The following is a 19,688-nucleotide window of genomic DNA, read 5'->3' as shown; positions in this document are numbered from 1 at the left end:
CCACATGCCTGTTTGCATACATGCGCCACTGGAGTGTCCAAGTCCACGTGGGCCTGTATGTAAGCATCCCCATCCCATGCACCTGCGCAAGGGACTGTGCATGTGGGCATGACTAGGGACCCCAGGGCCTCAGGAGCTTGGTGTCTGTGACATGCGTGTCTCAATGGCCAGTGTGTGCATGCAAGATAGCCCTGTCTGCACACCCAGGTTGTGTGTGCACATGGGAGGGGGGAGAAACATCATAACTGCACACACACCCCTCTATCTGGGGCATTGGTATTGAGTGCACCCTTGCCAGCATACAGAGTAAGTGTGTGCTAAAGGGAGTGCATATGTGGACACCCAGATCCCCATGCACAGGTATACGTGACCCAGGAACTCCAGGCAGGGGTCAGGTATGAGAGTACCCTGGGGGTGCAGGGGAGTGTGGGTACCCAGACCCAACCTTGGAGCCACCCAGACTGAGCCAGAGCAAGCTGGGCTCTGCACCAGGCACATGGAGGCCTGTGGCATGTTTTGGTGCCAGCGTGGGGCGCTGCCAAGGGTGCGTTGGCGGCAAGTGTGTGCGTGTGTGAACGTGTGTGTGTGTGTGTGTGTGTGTGTGCATGTGTGTGTAGGAAGAGGCGTTCGCTCTCTCAGACCTTGCTTCTTTCTGTGGTTTGGTTTCTATAGAGACACTTCCTGTGGCAGAGAAAAGAGGTAGTGAGCTGGTGTTTCAGGATGTGAGGGCCTGCAGAGTGCAGCCGGGCTCTCTGCTGCCTGCCCGCCACGGCACAAGCTCCGGCGGTGCTCCCCACAGTCCCCATGGTGGGTGGCCCCCGCAGCGGGGACCCGTGATCGGCGGCAGTATGCCAGGGAAGCCCAAACACCTGGGTGTCCCCAACGGGCGCATGGTGAGTGTGGGCTGGGGGCCACGAGGAGGGGTGGGCACACCCAGGGTGGAGCCCAGGAGGCACGCCCGGCGGGGCTGGCCGAGAGCCCGGGGGCCACTGGAAGGGTGGGAGAAGTTGTGTACAGACAGCGGCAGGCAGTGGGGCCCAGAGCCCTTCCAGAGGGCTCTGCCTGGTGGACCCTGGGGACAAAACTAGAGCTGAGCAGAGATGGGGCTGCTTGTCCAGCCCTGCTACGCCCTCACCTGCTGTAGTGCTTGCCTCACCTGGGACTGCCTGTGCCCACTTATCCACCCACATGGTGGCCCCCAACTCCCACCCCTCACTCAGCCTCAGCTCTCTCCTCCCCATGCCCCAGGCATACAGAGTCAAGGTTTGGGGCAGCCTTAGTTAGGTCACTGCCCTCTGGCCCTTCCTGCCCAAACCTTGGGCACTCTTTGGCCAGCTTTGGATGGTCATCAAGGTCAGGTCAGGTTGGGGCCACTTCTTCTGCCTGTCCCATCCCAGCATTCAGGTAGGGCAAGGGGAGCAGAAGGCTAGGAGGCCCCTGACTGGGATGCCCCACCCCTCTACCCGGCCGCCCTCCTTGGCTGGCTCCTCTCCTCCATCCAGCAGGGAGGCAGTGAGGCAGGGCTTCTCTCCCATGGTGCCAACGTCCTTGGGTGAGAACCACGCTAAGAGGACCAGACAGTGTCCTGGCCCCCCAACCAAGCCCCAGCCTCAGGCCATGGGACAAAGCCATCGGTTCCAGAGAGAGCTGGGTTCCAGGCCTGGCTTGAGTGTCTTGGACCCTCCGTTTCCTTAGCTGTAAAATGGAGGGAAGGCTCTGGGAGGCCTCCTGAGGGGGTGAGTGGGTGATGACTCTGCCCTTGTGGGGGCTGCATCAGTGGCAGCCCACTGTGCCCTCATCTTTCTGCCACTCTGCTTGTCAGACAATTGACCCATACCCTGTTCCTGTCCTGCCTCCCGAGTCCCAGAGCTGCTTCCATCTCTCCTTCTTCCAGCATCTTCTTCCTGCCCAGTCCCAGGCTAGCTTAGGGGGCTGGGGACAGAGACAGGACAATTCTAGGCTGGCTAAATTTGCCATTTGCTGTCTGCCATCAGCCCCACGCAGAGAAAATTCCAGAAGGTCTCACCTGCCTTGCACTTCCACCTGGAGACATGAGCATGTCTGGACCTCCCCCGTTCTGTCCCCAGTCTCACTAACCCAAAGACTCCCCAGCTCCTCTCAGCACCTACGCTTGTCACACACAGGTTCCCTTCCTGGCTCTGCTCCAAACACTGCTTTCCCCTGAGGGCCACAGACAGACTGCTTGCTGGCCATCAGGCAGTTTTCAGAGGCCACGCTTGGCTGGGGTGGGAATCAGTAGTCAGGCACAGATGTGCACCTGTGAGCCAGGTGCCCACTCCTCCCAAAAGTCACCTTGCAGGGACACCATGCTGCTGAGGGTGGCTGGCAGATAGAGGGATCAGAATTCCACGCCACCCCCTGCACTGCCTGACTTGGGTCCTCCGCCCCACCTCCCCCATGCCACCACCATCGCCACCCCTGTCCTTCGTCACTCCCTGCAGAGGCAGCCTTGCCTGTCAGCCTCATCTTTCTGTCACTCTGCTTGTCAGGCAGCTGCAATGAAACCTGTCACTTAGCAAGCTCCCAGCGTTCTCCCAGAGACGTTTCACCCAGCCCCTCACTCACTCACTCACTCACTCACTCATTCCCCTGCTCACCTGTAGCTCTCGGGATCCAGGCCCAGCAGCCTGGGGCTCCTGTCCTGTCCTGGCAGTGCACAAAATAATTAAGCAAGAGAGGCCAGGGTGAAATCAAGCTGGGAGCTCGGGCTGCAGGTCGGGAGTAGAGCTAGCCAGAGGGGGCATGGTGAGAGACCAGCAGTTTCCCTGGGGTGTTCACGGACCAGGACCTGGCCAACGTGCAAGCTAGAGAGAGATGGTTCAAGCCAGCGCCGGGACGCGGGGACCCATAGGAACATGGCCTGAAGGGAGGCGGAGTGCTGAGCCTAAGGAGGAGCAGTTGGTTCTGTCGCTGGCCTCTGAGGGCAGGAACACTCGGTCTTCCGTCAGCCCAGGCCTGGGTGCTCCTGTGTGTGATAGTCTGCCAAAGGGGACCAGGCTGGGGCTTAGTGCCACAGGCCTGGTGGGGCTGAAGGAACAGATGCCCAAGATGGTACAAGGGGAGAGTGCCCAGCACAGAGACCCCTCAGAAGCCTGGCCCTGCCTGCCAGGTCTGCCCTACACCCCCTCCGACTGGCCCTACCTGCCTGTACCTCAAGGGCTCAAAGCCTGGGTCCCGGACCTCCCCCTCCCTGGTAAACTCCTACCCAGAACGCTGGGCCCGAACAGGAAGAAGTCCTCCAGTTCCAGAGTCAGGCAGACTCGGCTTCAGCTCCCAGCCCCACTGCTTCCCAGCCTCTCAGCTTCTGGGGGCCTTGGCCTGCTGGTCGGGGAACAGAGGTATTCATGCCAGCTGCACATGAGGATGGAGTGAGAATGAGAGCAGGATGCCCGTCACACAGCCAGCGCTCAGGGCAGTGGAAGAAGGAGCAGGGCGTGGCACCTGGCTCTCACCTTGGCACCCTCAGCTCCACCCCCGGTTTCTTAAAGCAGGTCATGGGCAAGCTGAAATATACCCAAGTCAGGGTTGGGGTGTTGGAGCGCCACATCCTTCCTCGTCTTTTCTTCCATTCACTCACTCCTTAGTAAGCAGAGGTGGAGCAAAGCCACCAGTTCCAGCGCAGCTTCCCCAGGCCTGGCTTGCACAGCTCCTGCCGTAGGAGGCCGCTCTGAGAGTGGCATGCCTAATGTTCTCACTTGCGGGGCCTCACTCAACCACAGGCCTGGGAGGGTGGGCATGCTGAGCCCCCGTGCCAGCACCCCCGGAAGACAACAGGCTCAGGAAACAGTAGGTGTTTGTCCCAGGTGCCAGGGCTGGAGCTGGACTGTGTCCTCATATCCTTCCTGTCTTTGCACTTGGGTTCCCCCAGCAGGCTGGCAGCACCCAGCAGGGTATGGTGGGGGGTGCGGCTCAGGTTGGAGACCTGCAGGTGGCTGCACCGGCAGGGTGCAGGGAGGTGCCAGGCCAGCGCCCCTGTAGTGCTTTTGGAGGTCCGGCCCATAGGTGAGGAGAGATCAGATATAGGTGGACACTGGTGATGGGGGAAAGGGGTGTTTGGGGGTAACTCAAGTCAATGGGCAGAGGTTGGGGAGCAGTTCAATAGGGGGAGCAGGAAGAAGCAGAAGCCGGGACAGAGGACACAGCAGAGCTGAAAGCACGAATGGGCAGAGGTGTGTGTGTAGTGGGAAGAGCCAAATCCAATGAAGCATTAGAAGGAGAAGGGGTGAAGCTAGAGGCTCAGTGGTTAGTTGCCAGTAGGATTTTAGCTGTGACCTGCAACTTGCCTTGTAGCTTGTGGGGGTGGGGGGAGGGCAGGACCTGGAGGAGACCCCCGTGCCTCTTACTATGCACTCAGATAAACATAGCAAAGAAGATAACATCCCTGGGGGGCAGATAAAGCTTTGGCCCCACCCCTCCCTTTAGCCATCTCCTGGCCTACTAGGCTCTGTGCAGGGGTGAGGCATGGGGAGCAGGGAGGGTGAGGGTGAGGCAGGCTCACTGCCTGAGAACCTGGGAGAGGGCGGTGATAGCATCCCCACGGCTGGGAACACAGCTGCAGCTACATAACAGCAGTGGTCCCTGGGCCTGTCGGCTGACAGAACCAGAGAGGGGTAGGGGTGGAGGGGCTGGGGGAGATGACCCTGGGATATAGAGGCAGGGCTGCAGGGTGTGTGGTCCCATGGCCAGCCACACTCTACACCAGTGCTGAATTCTGACTGGGACCTTCCCTCTGTGTCCAGGGCCACCAGTGGATAGCTCCAGGCCCCCACAGTATCTGTAACACCCCCCGTACCATCACTCTGTGCCAGGCAGTACCCTGAGGCTTCCCACATGTATTTCACTCATTTTATCGCCGAGTCCTTTGGCTGCTGGTAGCCCCAATGTTTCAGAGGAATACATGGTGGCACAGAGAATGTAAGCGCCTTGCCCGAAGTCACACAGCACAAAGGTGTGCAGTATCTGCCTGCCACTGCCTCCAGGAGGGATGCAGGTGTGTGCAGCTGGCCCTGGGTGGCCTCTGAGGAGTACCTGAGTCCCTTCTGGGGGAGACTCAGTGCCAGCCAAGGCTGCCACTCCAGAGGAATTTCAACATACTCAGAACATCACAGTCCTAAAAAAAAAAAAAAAAAACACACACAGAAAGCCCAGGTTCTAGGTAGAGTCTCTCAATTTGAAAAAATGGGGCCACTTTAAAAAAAAATTATTTATTTATATTTATTTGGAAAGTCATATTTTACAGAGAGAAGAGACAGAAAGGAAGATCTGTCTACTGGTTCACCCCCAAGTCACTACAGTGGCTGGAGCTGAGCCGATCCCAAACCAGGAGCCAGGAGCTTCTTCTGGGTCTCCCACGTGGGTGCAGGGTCCCAAAGCTTTGGGCCGTCCTCGACTGCTTTCCCAGGCCACAGGCAGGGAGCTGGATGGGAAGTGGGGCTGCCAGGATTAGAACCGGCGCCCATATGGGATCCTGGCGCGTTCAACGGGAGGACTTTAGTCACTAGGCTACCGCGCTGGGCCTGGGACCACTTTTAAGTTCAAAGGCCGGGATGACAATAAGGCCCTACAGGTCTGCTGAGGCTGCCCTGCGGCAGTGCGGGCAGAGAAGGGGGGTGCCGGTCCCAGGAGGGCAGGTTGCGGGGAGGAAAGGTGTTCTGGGGAGGTGCCTGCAGGCCTGGGGATGGGAGGGAGAGATACATGACGGAGGACGGGGCCTGGGCCGGGGGTGGAGGAGATGACAGGGATTGGGTGTGACTCAGGTCCCGATGTGGGGGCCCGGGTGATGGGAAGACAGGCTGAGGGAAGCTGGCTCGACAAGGGGACTCCTTTCAGGACGGGCTGAGTTGGCAGGACCTGTGGGACCTTTGTGGGCATGTGCGGGGATGGGGGGGAAGAAGTCAGCAGAAATCAGCTCTGTGTGTGTTTGGAGCCAAGGTCTATCGGGTGTGGGGGGTAGAGTCAGGGAGGGGAAGGAGCCACCTTGCACGGGGAAGCTGGGGCAGCTGCTAGGAAGGGTGAGAACCGAGGGAAATCCCTGTAGGTCATTTCAAGAGCAGGGCTTTCAATGTCATTGGTGCCTGGGATTCCCAGGGCAATGCCAGTGGTCTCCCCAACACGCACCTCCCCGCTCTGCGGCCCACACCAGCACTGGCCACAGCACTAGTGCTTGGGGCCCCAACCACCTCGGACCTCCCAGGTATCTAGACTTTACAAGCATCTTGGGTCTGGCCCGAGGTGGACTGGAACCCAAAGAAAACCCTGGGCCCGCACAAGAGGAAGCAGTTGCCTTAGAGAGAGAATTGGCTACAGAGACACCTGTTCCGTCACAAATGCAACAACCACCCTTGGGTACCAGCCCCTGCTCCTGGCCGGTTGCCTTTCTGCTTGCTACAGTAAAGGGATCCTGGAGTCCCAACAGCCCCAGAAGGCATTTGGCTCTTGTCATCATTTCCTCTTTACAGATGGAGGCCTGTCCTGCTTAGCTAGCCAGGTTGTCTGCAGTCGCTCCGCTAGGAAGTGGCAGAGACAGCACTCAAGTTACCAGGAGGGAGCTGGGCACCATGGGAAAGGCCCTGGTTTCAGAAGCACATCAGGGTTGGCAGGACAGGGAGCCTGGGGAAGCCAGAGCCCAACCCTGACCAAGCAAATACGGGCTCTACAGATGGACTAGGACAGAGCCAGTCCCCTGCCTGGGTCTGGAGCTGTCCCCAGGGCCCCCTCATCTGGGCTCTGCTCTCTGACTTCCCACTGTGTTCTTTCCCCAGGTTCTGGCTGTGTCAGATGGAGGTGAGCCAGGGGGCTGGGAGGGCAGTAGGGGCAGGGGACGTGGTGGAGATGGCCTCTAGTTGTGGCCTTTCCTGGGGAGGTACCTGCCGACTTGATGTTTACAGGGACAGCGGGTGGGGCTGGGGAAGGCAGCAGAGTTCACCCCACTATTTGTTCACCCCCGCTTTCAGAGCTGAGCAGCCAGACGGGGACCCAGGGCCAGGGTGAGGGTCGTGGCAGTTCCCTCAGCATCCACAGCCTCCCCAGCGGTCCCAGCAGCCCCTTCCCCACGGAGGAGCAGCCTGTGGCCAGCTGGGCCCTGTCCTTTGAACGGTTGCTACACGACCCTCTGGGCCTGGCATACTTCACTGTAAGTCCTGGGGTGGGATGGGGTGGAGCAGGGTGGGGAGGGAGAGTACCTGAGTCGGCTGGAGTGGAGGGCTGCCCCAGGGGGGGTATTTGGTTGGCTTAGTCTCTTGGCCACGCCTGTGTCTCCCTGATGGGGGGTGTCTCTATCTCCCCGGCTCCCAGGAATTCCTAAAGAAGGAGTTCAGCGCCGAGAATGTCACTTTCTGGAAGGCCTGCGAACGCTTCCAGCAGATCCCGGCCAGCGACACCAAGCAGGTGGGGGGCAAAGGAGAAGCTGGGGCCAGCAGAGCGGCTGGGACTGGACCTGGGCCACACCCCCGACCCGTGCCTTCTCCTCCCCAGCTAGCTAAGGAAGCCCGCAGCATCTACCAGGAGTTCCTGTCTAGCCAGGCGCTGAACCCCGTCAACATCGACCGGCAGGCCTGGCTCGGGGAGGAGGTGCTGGCCGAGCCCAGGCCGGACATGTTCCGGGAACAGCAGCTTCAGGTGAGTCGGAGGGCGTGGCCCTGGGGGAGGTCCCGGGCGAGGCCAGGGCCGGGGGCGGAGCCTGCGTGCAAAAGGCTGTGGGAAGGGTAAATTTAAACACAGGGACAGCAGAGGGATATCAAGGCAGTGAGGCAGGCCGGGCTGGGACGGGCCGTAGGTGGCTCCCAGGAGGGCTTCCCCGGCTGGGGCCGGGTCCTGGCTCAGCACACCTTGGCCCCGGGTCCCTGGTACCGGCTTAGCAGCTGCTCGCTTGCAGATCTTCAACCTGATGAAGTTTGACAGCTACGCACGCTTCGTCAAGTCCCCGCTGTACCGCGAGTGCCTCTTGGCCGAGGCCGAGGGACGTCCCCTGCGAGCACCCGGCTGCTCACCCGTCGGCAGCCCCAACACTGCAAGGAAGGTGCTGGCGCCCGGTGCAGGAAGGCGGGCCGCGCGAGGCGGGGGCAGCCCAGGGATGCGGGTCGGCCTGGACTTTGCCAGCGTTTCCCCTTGTGCTGCCCACAGAAACCGAAGCTGAAGCCTGGAAAATCGTTGCCGCTGGGCGTGGAGGAGTTGGGGCAGCTGCCATCTGTGGATGGGCCGGGTGGCCGCCAGCTGCGCAAGTCCTTCCGCAGGGGTGAGGGCAGGGAGAGGCCGCCCAGGAACAGGAGGAGGGAGCAGTGAGGGCCGCTTTGGGCGCTCCCCGTTCATCCTCCTCACCCCTCCCCACCTGTCCTGGACCATCCAGGTCTGTGAAAACCCAAACACCAGTCCCAGAGACCCCCTCGCTCCCCGCCCACCCCCGTCCTGCGCAAGTGGGGATCCCAAGCCACGGCCCTGGGGGCTCCAGCCCTGAGATGGTGCGTGCCTCACTGCTCACTGCAGCGTCCTTTCCGCCAGAGCTGGGCGCCATCACCCATTCAGCCTTGCGCCGCGAATCCCAGGGCTCGCTCAACTCCTCAGCCAGCCTGGACCTCGGCTTCCTGGCTTTCAGCGGCAGCAAATCCGAGGTGAGCCAGGGAACAGAGGGGTCAGGCGTCCAATCAGACCCTGTGCTTGAGCCCCTCATTCCCACCTCCTGGTGGGTTCTGCTTGACTCCTGCCCTGGCCCCACTGGTTGCCAGCATGTTGTGTGCAGGCTGGACAGGTGCCCAGGTGTGCATGGCATGCGGGGAGCAGGGGTTGGGGGGAGATGGGCAGACTTGTCTCCCAATGCCCACGTGTCTCGCCCTGCCTCCAGGTGTGCCCCATCAGGGAGCTTACCTGTCCCTGGGTACCCCTCTGCCCGCTTTTGCATGTGACCACATAGGCTCCTCCCACTCCTGCCCAGAGCCAGAGCCACCGGAAGAGCCTTGGCGGTGGCCCCGAGGGGGACAGTGACAGCCGGCCAGGGAAGTACTGCTGTGTGTACCTCCCGGACGGGACGGCCTCCTTGGCCCAGGCGCAGCCCGGCCTCACCATCCGTGACATGCTGGCCGGCATCTGTGAGAAGCGAGGCCTCTCCCTGCCAGACATCAAGGTCTTCCTGGTGGGCAATGAGCAGGTACAGACCCAGCCCGGTCGCAGCTCCCACCTCTGTCCTGACACCCTGGGGCCCATCGTGCTCTGAGTCATCCCTGCCGTCCTGCCCTCCTTGCCCGCAGTCCCCACCATTCTCCGCCCCTAGCCTCATGCCTGGGTCCAAACCAAAGCCCCCACACTCGAGCTGGACATCCACTCCCCTCCCACCCCAAGAAGACCTGTGGGTCCCGTTACCCAGCCTGGCTTCCACTGGGTCCTTTGGCTTACTGTGCTGTCCCAGGAGCGTAGAGGAACATGGCAGCTGGAACTGGGATGTACCCTTTGCTCCTGCAGTTTGGATGCCTTTGTGGGGAGCCCCACCTCTTTCTACCCACTGTAGAAGTCAATTCTTCCAGAGAATCTCTCGTGGGGTGGGGGACAGGGGAACATTTCCAGCTGGTGTCTGGAAGGCTTTGTGGAGGAGGCAGCAGAGTGAGGATGGTGAGGGGGTTGCCTGGCCAAGGGAGTAACTTAGGGCAAAGCCTGGAGATAAGCCCTCCCAGGGCATGCTCAGGGCATGCTCAGGGCGTGGAGTGCAGGAGTGGGAGACAGACTACCCGTCCTATCCCCCAGGCCGGCAGGGCCCAGATGGGCTTTGGTGCGGCTAAATATAACATCACCACCCGCCCTCCACCTGTCCCTTACCATCTGGGAGGGCTGCCCCAGCCCCCACCCCTGGGCTACTCCAGGCAGTGGGGCCTTGGCGTTACTCTTCATGCCGGCAGTTCATGTCCTAGCCAGAGAGGACAGAGAGATGTGAACAAGTGTCCAGAAGGGAACAAAGCCTGGTGACCCACCCAGGTAGGGATGGAGCGTCCTCAAGGAAGCGAATGCTTGCTCCTGGTCCAGCAGCGTTTCACAGGCTCGAGGGCCAAGGGGCAGGTGCTGCCCAGGTCGGCGACCAGGGCCTGGAGCCTGCCCAACCACTCCATGCTTGCAGCATCCCCATCTTTCCCAAAACTCAAGTCACCGGGCTCTGACCCCAGTCTGGCCTCTCGCCCTATCTGCCCCCCATGACTTCCGTTCTCCCTGACCTTGAGGCCACCAGGGACAAGAGGTGGCTCCCAAAAGATGACTCTGGCTGAGCTGGGGGATTCTTAGACCCGCCCTGGCATTCGCAGAAGGCACTGATTCTGGATCAAGACTGCACCGTGGTGGCCAACCAGGAAGTGCGGCTGGAGAACAGGATCACCTTTGAGTGAGTGTCTCCTCCCCTCTTCTCCTTCCCCCAGGCTGCCACCCAGTTCCTAGTTGCTGCCTGCTTCTCTGTTCAAACTCAGAGCCCTCGGGGATGGGTCCCGGGAGACACAGGGGGCCCTTCTTTAGCCCTCGGGTCTCATGCAGCCTGGAAGTGGTGGCGCTGGCGCGTGTAGTGCGGATCTCGGCTAAGCCCACGAAGCGGCTGCAGGATGCCCTGCAGCCCATCCTGGCCAAGTACGGCCTGAACCTGCAACAGGTGTCACTGCGCCAGGTGCGTGCAGTAGCGGGGGGCCTGGGGTGGGCGGTGGGGCGGGTTGTGGGCTCCTGGTCATGCGGGTCGCTGACCTTTCCCGCAGCCAGGCGAGGAGCAGCCGCTGGACCTGGAGAAGCTGGTGAGCTCGGTGGCCACCCGGACGCTGGTTCTGGACACCCTTCCAGGTAGCCGGAACACTAGTTGTGGTGGTGGTGGAGGGGTGGAGGGGTTGATCTCTGGAGGTGGCTCTGGCACAGGAAAGCAGGGAGTGGGGGTCCCAAGCTTGAGGCCAGCACTGAGATGTGGTGCCCTCTGCTGCAGGCGTGAAGCTCGTGGAAGTCGGCAGCAGCTCTTCCCACCACAGCCAGGCGAGCTCGGACAAGGCCACTCACCCCTCCTCGTCGGGTGATGCTCCCAGGAAGCGACAGAGCTGTGACATCGAAGGTACACGGAAAGGAGTGTGGCTGAGGTCTGGGGACCCAAGACACCAGGGCACTGAGGTTGTAGGAGCCAGTGAGGGAGGCACCTTTGAGGCAGTGGTCTGACTGGTTGGAGCTGGTGCAACAGGAGGGCTGGGAGGGCAGCCAGGGAGGCTGAGAGCCTGGCTCTGGCTGCCCTCAGGACTGGTGGAGCTACTGAACCGGGTGCAGAGCAGCGGGGCGCACGACCAGAGGGGCCTACTGCGTAAGGAGGACCTGGTGCTCCCCGAGTTCCTGCAGCTGCCTGCCTCAGGGCCCGGCTCTCAGGAGACTACATCACAGACTGCATCAGCCACCCCGCCTGGCGCGGGACCCTCAGACTGCACTGCCCGTCCAGCCCTCTGACGGCATCCAGGCTGGCTGCATGGCACCTGGCGGGCCACGCATGCCCTCGGCCCGTGCTGCATGCCCTGTCTGTGCCCTGAGCGTCCCTGACCCCTTCCTGCTCTGGGCTGGTCCACAGGAGTTGCCAGGAAAGGGTCTCCACTAGGGAGCCATGCCCCCGCACCCCCACCCCGGGTCTCTCACCAGAGTGCTGGAGGTAAGGGATGGGGGAGGGAGATGGGCTGAAGCCCCTGGCACAGGCACGCCCACTGCACACGGGTGGCCCTGGCCGTGCTGCCCGGAGGAGCTGGCCTCCTCCTTGGGGAGCTGGGGGTGCAGGTGGCAGCCTCTGCCTCCGCCTGCAGGGATGCCGTTGCATTCTGGAATTTGCAGGTGGCCTGGGGCAGCTGGATTTGTCCTGAGTGTATGATATTGTTATTATATTGGTTATTATTCTGCTGTGAGCTGCGTTTGTCATGCGCCGCCCTGCCCTACAGTCTCCGCCCCACATACCAAACTGCCTCTGCTGCCAGGGTCAGTGCCAGGAAGCTCGTGGGGACCTCAGGATGTGCCTCCTGACTTCCTGTTTTCAGCACTCCCTTCCTGACTACACAGGAGATGGGTGTGGGGGGAGGAACATTGTGGGGCGCTGTGGCTCTGCTGCCCCCAGGTGGCTGCCCGAGGCCACCCACTGTTCTGCACACATAACTCAGGGTCCTTGGGCTACCTCGCTGGCCTAGGGGGCCATGGTTGTTGTAGGGCACACAGATTCTCACCCTGGCTGCCTTGGCTTTGCGCAGGCAGAGGAGGCGGCCAGGAGCTCCAGGAGGACCCGGGCCTACAGGAAGAGACACCAGTTCAGCCCCAGCCCCGAGAGGAACCTGCAGAGCAAGCAGGGGGCCTGCAGGAGCATTGCAGGGCAGGGAGGGAGGGATGCGGAGGAGGCCAAAGGAACTCAAGGTGTCATACCAGCTGCAGGTCTTGGTTCCTGTACCCCTAACCCTACCTCTCTCATCTAACTGTGGGACACATCAGTGTGTGGCTGGCCTAGTCAGCTTCCCTCTGGGGACTACCAGCCCTCCACCCCTCAACCCATTTCCCCTACCTTGGCTGCCATGGTGGGCTGGTGACCCTAGACAGGCCAATCAGAGTACTCCTTTTCCCAAGACAGTCAGATACTGTATTCCTCCAGCCAATCAGAGTACTCCATTTTCCTAGCCAGATAGATACTGCATTCCTCTGGCCAATCTATGTCTGGTTGGAAGGTATCCTCCCACCTTATTTGTTGCAGTCACATTCCCGTGCTGCTGCTTCTCTGTCCTGGGGATTTGCAGGGAGAGAAAGTGAACAGACCCAGGAGAGCAGGACTGGGACTGCTGGCACGGTTTACCCGACACTCTAGCAGGCCACTGCCAGGCCTCCTCCCACCAGGCCAGCAAACGCTTTCTGAGGATATGAGCTCAGAGCTGGCCTCTGGGACCACACAAGTCCTGTTTCACTGAAGGCCCCTCCTAGAGTGCTGGGAGAAGCTTGCCCTGACCACCCACCCTCTAGGCAGGGCTCAGCCAGTCCCTATAGCCATCCTCTCCCACAGCTCCTCCTGCTCCCCATAATTACCCTGCCCCAGACTGAGCTTCATGTCTGATGGGAGGGTCTAATCAAAAAATCACACCAGCCCAGGAGGGGGTACTGGGGTCCTAGTAGGGGCTGCAGGCCACCAGAGTCACAGTATGGGGCCATGGCAGAGTGAAAGCCAGCCCTGGCCCTGGCCCGCAGCCACAGGGAAGCAGAACTTGCCCCATGGCTTGGGATGCCAGGGGCCATCTCCCTAGAACTGGCAGGTCCTGCAGGCCAAGGCCACCCTTCACCCAACCCTCTACAGACTCCACAGTGGTGCCATCTCTCTTAGGGACCAATGGGATTGCCACAAGATGAAGAGCTGCCTCCAGCAGGGGTAGGAGTCACCTTTAGCAAGTTCCTGAGTGAGCTGGCTCCATCCTTCAGCACTGTTGTCCACCCTGTGAAGCAGGAGGGTGTTGTCACCAGTGCTCAGGCAGAGGCTGGAGCTACCAAGAGCCCTGATAAGCAGCCAGGGGCTTCCATGTATAGAGAAGCAGGATACATTGAGCCCAGTTGGGGGTTGGCTGCATGTGAGCCCAGCCATGGCCCCAGGGACTGGCTCCTGGGCATGGGGGACTGTTCCTGCAGGGGGCCTATTGGTGTCCCTAAGCTGGCAACCAAATGTGCCACAAATGAGAGGTCTGTACCCTGCAGCATCAAGAATGGGACATAACGAGTCTGGATGGGAAGGCCACAGCAGCCCACCTGCTGCCTTGCAGGTGGTGGAGGGCAGGTGGGGGCAGGGGGAGGGAGGCAGAGACAGTGTCCAGAGAACTTGCTCTTAGACTGACTTAAAAAAAAAAAAGATTTATTTATTTATTTATTTATTATTGGAGAGGCAGATATACAGAGAAAAGGAGAGACAAAGAGGAAGATCTCCTATCCGCTGGTTCACTCCCCAAGCAGCCACACAATGGGTAGAATACAGCTGATCTGAAGCCAGGAGCCAGGAGCTTCTTCCAGGTCTCCCACACAGGCACAGGGTCCCAAGGCTTTGGACCATCCGCTACTGCCTTCCCAGGCCACAGGCAGGGAGCTGGATGGGAACAGGAGCATCTGGGACATGAACCAGTGCGCATATGGGATCCCAGCAGATGCAAGGCAAGGACTTTAGGCACTAGGCTACCATACTGGGCCCAGATTTATTTTTTTTTAATATTTAAAATTTGTTTTTCCAAACTAACTAACAAACAAACAAAAACCCCTAGAATAGATAGAGAACAACAAGGAAAGCTTAGAAACAGGAAACTGGCAGTGGGGATGCACTTATAACTCACTGGGTGGGACACAAAGATTAGTTACTCTTCACTGGGGTATTGAGGATTTCTCTGCACACCCCTCCTAAAACCGTTCACCTAAACTGTTGACATATGTCTTGTTAGAGTTATAGAGTTAGACAACCTGAAAAACAGCCAGGTTCTGCAAAATTGTGCTTCAATGCTATGAACTGCTAAATACTAAAATTAAAATAGACATGAGACAGCCGAATAGTAATCTATAGCCATTTTAAGGTGTATAGAACCCAATTGTATATAAACTAATAATTGTAATGTCAATATAGAAGTCATAGGATGTGGTTCAGAACGTGCACTCTTTCTCTCTCTCTCTCTCTCTCTCTCTCTCTCTCTCTCTCTTTTAACATGCTGGTTACACAATACCATGTCAACTAATTCCATTACGTTCTAAATTGTTACTGATGTAAAAAAAAAAAATTGTTTTTCATTGGAAAGGCAGATATCCGGAGAGAAAGGTCTTCTGTCTGCTGGTTCACGCCCCAAGTAGCCACAATGGCCAGAGCTGAGCCGATCTGAAGCTATCACTGTAGGTCCTGGACGAACTCATAACCTGTGAATCCCATGGTTCAGAGATGGCTTCACTCCATCTCACTATGGGGACCACTGTAACCATGGCAACCCCGTTGTCTACACTTGCAAATGTGTGAAGAAGAAATGGGGTTTCTGGAAGGATGCATGGGGACCTACCTAACCAGGAGGTAGCGAGGGTCCGGAGTTGCGTAGGTCACAGGAGACTTCCACTTTGGCGTTCTGCTCTTTTAAGGACACGTGGTTTGCCATCTTGTGCTAGTGACAGAGTTCCCTGGGGCACCGCTAGGTCACTGCTGGCTGCTCACTGTCACCAGGACCCCAACTCTTCAGCGCCCTCAGCGCTCTGCCACCCCTGCCCGTGGGTGTGGCTGGGTGTGTCCTCTGTCTTAATGCCCTCATTGACCCCGCTCCCCACACAGCCCTGAAGCAACCCTGAGCTTTTATATATTTTTTAAAGATTTATTTATTTTTATTGCAATGTCAGATATACAGTGAGGAAGATCTTCCATCTGATGATTCACTTCCCAAGTGAACGCAACAGCTGATCCAAAACCAGGAGCCAGGAACTTCCTCCAGGTCTCCCACGCAGGTGCAGGGTCCCAAGGCTTTAGGTTGTCCTCCACTGCTTTCCCAGGCCACAAGCAGGGAGCTGGATGGGAAGTGGAGCTGCTGGGATTAGAACCAACACCCATATGGGATCCTGGCGCATTTAAGGTGAGGACTTTAGCCTCTAGGCCACCGCTCCAGACCCAACCCTGAGCTTTTAGAAAAGGATCCGGTTCTTTCCTGGGTGCCTCGGAGTTTCCCCACACTCCCTCAAGGTGTGAGCTGTCCCCCGTTGAGCCCCATGAGGCCCCATCTATAGGGGGAAGGGATCACAACAGGACCGTAACCCCCTCTCCTGTACCTGCAGCAGGGCCTGTGCTGTGCAGAGCTGTGAAGTCCTGGGGTGGTGGGCAGGGAGGGGGAGCTGCCCCTGCTGTGCTGCCAGCCGGGAAGCCGGAAGAGGCGTCTGCCTACATCCTCCACATCCTCTCAGCTCTCCCTGCACAGAAGCCACGGGCCAGCAGGACAGGTGTGACACCCTCCAGGATGCCCGTGGGCTCAAGCTCTGTCTCTTTTCCTTTTGCTCTGCCCAACAGGCTTGGGGCTGAAGTGGAAACCAGCCTGCAGGATGGGGCAGTCAGGTAGCAAGACATCAGGTTTCTTAAGAGCAGCAAAGTTGTGAAGACAAGAATACCGAATGTAAGAAAGGAGATAAGGAAATGCTGGCAGTGCCAACTCAGGAAGCTCGCAGGATGGTAATAGCCCCAAAGCTAACCGCTATCTATTTGCTTCTGTAATTCCACTCACCTGCCCCCACCAGTGCTAAAAATAGCTGATGCAAGTGCTTAAAATAGCCAATGCAACTGTTCTGTAAGAACTCCAGAGGAGCGCGGCCATTAATGGAGCTCTCTAGAATAAAATAAAGGCCACTTTCTTTCCACAAGTGGCCATAGAGTCTTCGTGGCCAATTTCCATCATAGGGCTGGCAGAAGGATGGCATGAAGTGGCATGGGCAAGCCTAGACAGGTGGCGGCCTCAGTTCTGGGCCAGGAGAGGGGTGGGGAAGAGGAGGAGGCTGCTTTCCTGGCACCCCAGCTGGACATGCTGGCTCAGCAGAGGGCTGCAGTTCCCTGGGGGCAGCCGGCTTTACCCACGAGGGCGAGCACAAGGTGCGCCCTGCAGGGGGCCAGGCCTGGCAGTCACATGACAAAGGCCGGGAGGGGGAGGAGTCCATACACTGGGCTACACTGAATTAGGAGCAAGGAAGGCTTTGAGCAAGTTACACAGCTCCGGGGAGCACCGTTCATGTCCTCAGGGGTCCCAGTGGGTCCAGGGGAGCTGGGAAGATGTGTGTGTGTGTGTGTGTGACTGTGAGTGTGAGTGTGTGTGTGTGTGTGGTGGGTCTATGCCACAAGGCCGCTGGAGCATCTTGTCTCCAGGGAATTGGTCAGAGACAGCAAACCAGGAGAGAGAGGTTGCCTGCAGCTTGGCTAGCTGGCAGACCAGCCTGGGCAGCCGCTGGGTCCCCAGTGTTGCTATTGAAGAAACACGGATCCCAGGCCAACACTGGGCACCGGGCCCGGGGAGCTAGGATCGGGAGCCAAGCGCACACAGCCAGGGATGGTGCCTTTGTTGCTTGTGGTCAGCAGCCTTGCTCAGACCCCAGGCCAGTGCGAAGGGCTCAGGGCTGCGTCTACACGGCAAGGGAGCAGAGCAGAAGAGGTTTTCTGACAAAAGCCCAAAGCAGCTGCAGCTCCTTTGGCCATGGACTTTGACCTGGTCAGTAGATGAGTGACCAGTACCTGGGCCACAGGTATTAATCATTACACAGGGTGCTTATGCCCCAAATGTCTTTAAGGTGTCCTCGGGTCAGCTGGTCTGGCCCTGAGCCCACAGGAGGAGCCCTGACCCCTCCTTTCGGGAAGGTGAGACCTGGGCAAGACAACACATAAGATCCAGCCTGCCCTGGGGTGGCCAGATTGAATTCCAGGTTGTTCTTCAGCAGGAGGAAAAAGTCCAGAGGGGAGCCAAGGGGGACACTGTCCTGTCCCCAACAGAAGATAGTGGCCTATTTGTGGCAACTCCAAGACACACACATGGCTCAATTGGTTAACTCTCCACCTGCAAGCGCCAGGATCCCATATGGGTACCAGTGTATGTCCTGGCTGCACCATTTCCCATTCAGCTCTATGCTTGTGGCTTGGGAAAATAGCAGAGGATGGTCCAAAGCCTTGGGACACCCTCATGGGAGACCCAGGAAAAGCTCCTGGCTTCAGATCAGCTCAGCTCCGGCAACTGTGGCCACTTGGGGAGTGAGCCAGCGGATGGAAGACCTTTGTCTCTCCTTCTCTCTGTAAATCTGCCTTTCCAGTAGAAATAAATAAATCCTTTAAAACACACTCGTGTGACAGCGCATGTGCACCTGTGGGAAGTGGTCACGGCACGTGCCCAACATCCCGTGCTGTATGATGACCACATGCTTGGTGACTCCACAGACCACAGGTACAAAGGGACAGGGCTCCTCTGCCTACACCAGTGGCCAACCCAGACAGTCCCTGGACGGGAGCGTGGCGGGGGCACTTGAATGCTGCCCTTCCTTTTCAAGCATTAGATTGGCTGTGTTTAGGGAACAACCGGACAGCCCCGAGGCGGCGGAGGAGCTGGTCATGTCTGCTGCCGCAGCTTGCAGGTCCTAGACAACACATATCCTTGATCTTGGGGCGTCCCTCACTCTGCACCTCTTGGAGAATGTGTTCCTATGGGTATGATGATTCCAGTACACGTCAGCCTCTCACACTCACACCAGCCCTGCTGTCTCCTTCCCCACCCAGGGCCACCTCCCTGCCCTGGCCCTGCCCATACCAGCTGGCCTCTGCTTGTCAGATCCACTATACTCATGTGACCTGACCCTGCATTTTAGAAAACTGGTCATCCTGTCTCAGAACCTGAGCCCTCCTGTCCATTCCTCCTTTAAATGGGGGTGCAACTTGCTTTGTCTGGCCTCAGTCAGGCGAGGCAACAGGAGGCCAAGTCAGCGGACCGGACCGGGTGCTAGGCTTTATGCTGAGAGGTTTGTGTGGCAGGAGGGAAAGAGGGGTGGGAGGAAGTAAAAATGAGAGTGGGGTGGGGCCCCCTTCGGGCACTTGAGGAGCTATCTGTAGCCCTGGCATCCCATACAGGCTTCCAGATAAAGCTCCTGGAAAAGGCAGCAGAGGATGGCTCACGAGCTGTAGGCCCCTGCACCTACATGGGAGACCCTGATGGAATTCTTGGCTGCTGACTCCAGCCTGACCTAGCCCTGGATTTTGTAGCCATTTGGGGAGTGAACTAAGCAGACAGATCTCTCTTTCTCTCTCTGTAACTGCCTTACAAATAAGTAAATAAGTCATTTTTTAAAATAAGAGGCAGTAACATGATTATTTATAGTTTGAAAAGATAACTGGGGGCCCGGTGCATTGGCTCAGTGGCTAAACCCTCACCTTGCATGCACCGGGATCCCATATGGGCTCCAGTTCACGTCCCGGCTGCTCCACTTCCTTTCTAGCTCCCTTCTTGTGGCCTCGAAAAGCAGCAGAGGACAGCCGAAATCCTTGAGACCCTGCACCCAGGAGTTCCTGGCTGCTGGTTTCAGATCAGCTCAACTCCAGCTGTTGTGGCCTTTTGGGGAGTAAACCAGAGGATACAAGATCTTTCTGTTTCTTCTTTTCTCTGTATATCTGCCTTTCCAATAAAAAAATAGATAATATTTTCTGAAAAATGAAAGAAAAGATGATTGGACTGGAGGTTTTTAGGAGGTGTGTTGGGGCAACCTGGGAGAAAGCAGAGTATGGGAGGTGACCCTGCAACTAGCCCAGAGAGACAGTGTGGTAGGTTGGGCTGGGGAGATGCCGTGATGTGGCAGGACCAGGGAACACATGGAGTGGTGAAGCTGGGGCAGAGAAGGAGGGTTGAGGATCCTGCTGGTGCCTGGCTCAGACTGATGCACGGAGCTTCCTGAGACCAGGAACACACAGAGGCTGGGGAGCGGGCGCATGGAGCTCAGGAGTGTTCAAATCTGTAGGGCCACCTGCTAGGAGCCCTAAGAGGCCCTCACAGCATCTCATCCCAGGTTGACCACCCCTGAGTCTGCTGGGCTCCCAGACTACCCACAGAAGGTCCTGGCCAGAGCCCAAGTGCATGGTCATCATGGGAATCACCACCAAGAAGGACACTTAGACTGTCGCTGATGGGGGATGTGGGCAGTGGCAGGGGTGGGGCATGGGT

General features: G+C 58.5%; 1 protein-coding gene across 2 annotated transcripts; it reads left to right on the top strand.

Moving 5' to 3' along the window:
* Positions 1-741: 741 nt before the first annotated feature.
* On the top strand, positions 742-11,889 carry RGS14 (regulator of G protein signaling 14). Of its 2 annotated transcripts, none has more exons than XM_041003555.1 (14): positions 742-893; positions 6,783-6,804; positions 6,975-7,153; positions 7,315-7,407; positions 7,495-7,638; positions 7,895-8,038; positions 8,143-8,254; positions 8,518-8,627; positions 8,948-9,160; positions 10,299-10,375; positions 10,522-10,648; positions 10,734-10,815; positions 10,952-11,074; positions 11,252-11,889. In XM_041003555.1, the coding sequence occupies exons 1-14, from the start codon at positions 849-851 to the stop codon at positions 11,452-11,454; spliced, it is 1,674 nt and encodes a 557-aa protein (XP_040859489.1). In that variant the 5' UTR covers positions 742-848; the 3' UTR covers positions 11,455-11,889. The 2 variants fall into 2 exon arrangements, with proteins under 2 accessions (XP_040859489.1, XP_040859424.1); XM_041003490.1 differs by having other exon boundaries at positions 10,504-10,648.
* The last annotated feature ends 7,799 nt before the right edge of the window (positions 11,890-19,688 follow it).

This window comes from Ochotona curzoniae, unplaced genomic scaffold (assembly GCF_017591425.1).
Source record: "Ochotona curzoniae isolate NIBS_2020 unplaced genomic scaffold, NIBS_Ocur_1.0 contig_1, whole genome shotgun sequence".
NCBI classification, from domain to species: Eukaryota; Metazoa; Chordata; class Mammalia; order Lagomorpha; family Ochotonidae; genus Ochotona; species Ochotona curzoniae.
Note: the sequence above shows the minus strand (reverse complement) of the source record. Positions and strands in the feature narration are given on the sequence as shown.

Bases quoted from the DNA above. Each gene is read 5' to 3' on its own strand.
- RGS14 (XM_041003490.1), top strand. From the start codon at position 849: ATGCCAGGGAAGCCCAAACACCTGGGTGTCCCCAACGGGCGCATG. The intron at 6,805-6,974 runs GTGAGCCAGGGG...CCCCGCTTTCAG, and splicing joins TCTGGCTGTGTCAGATGGAG to AGCTGAGCAGCCAGACGGGG. The intron at 9,161-10,298 runs GTACAGACCCAG...TGGCATTCGCAG, and splicing joins TCCTGGTGGGCAATGAGCAG to AAGGCACTGATTCTGGATCA.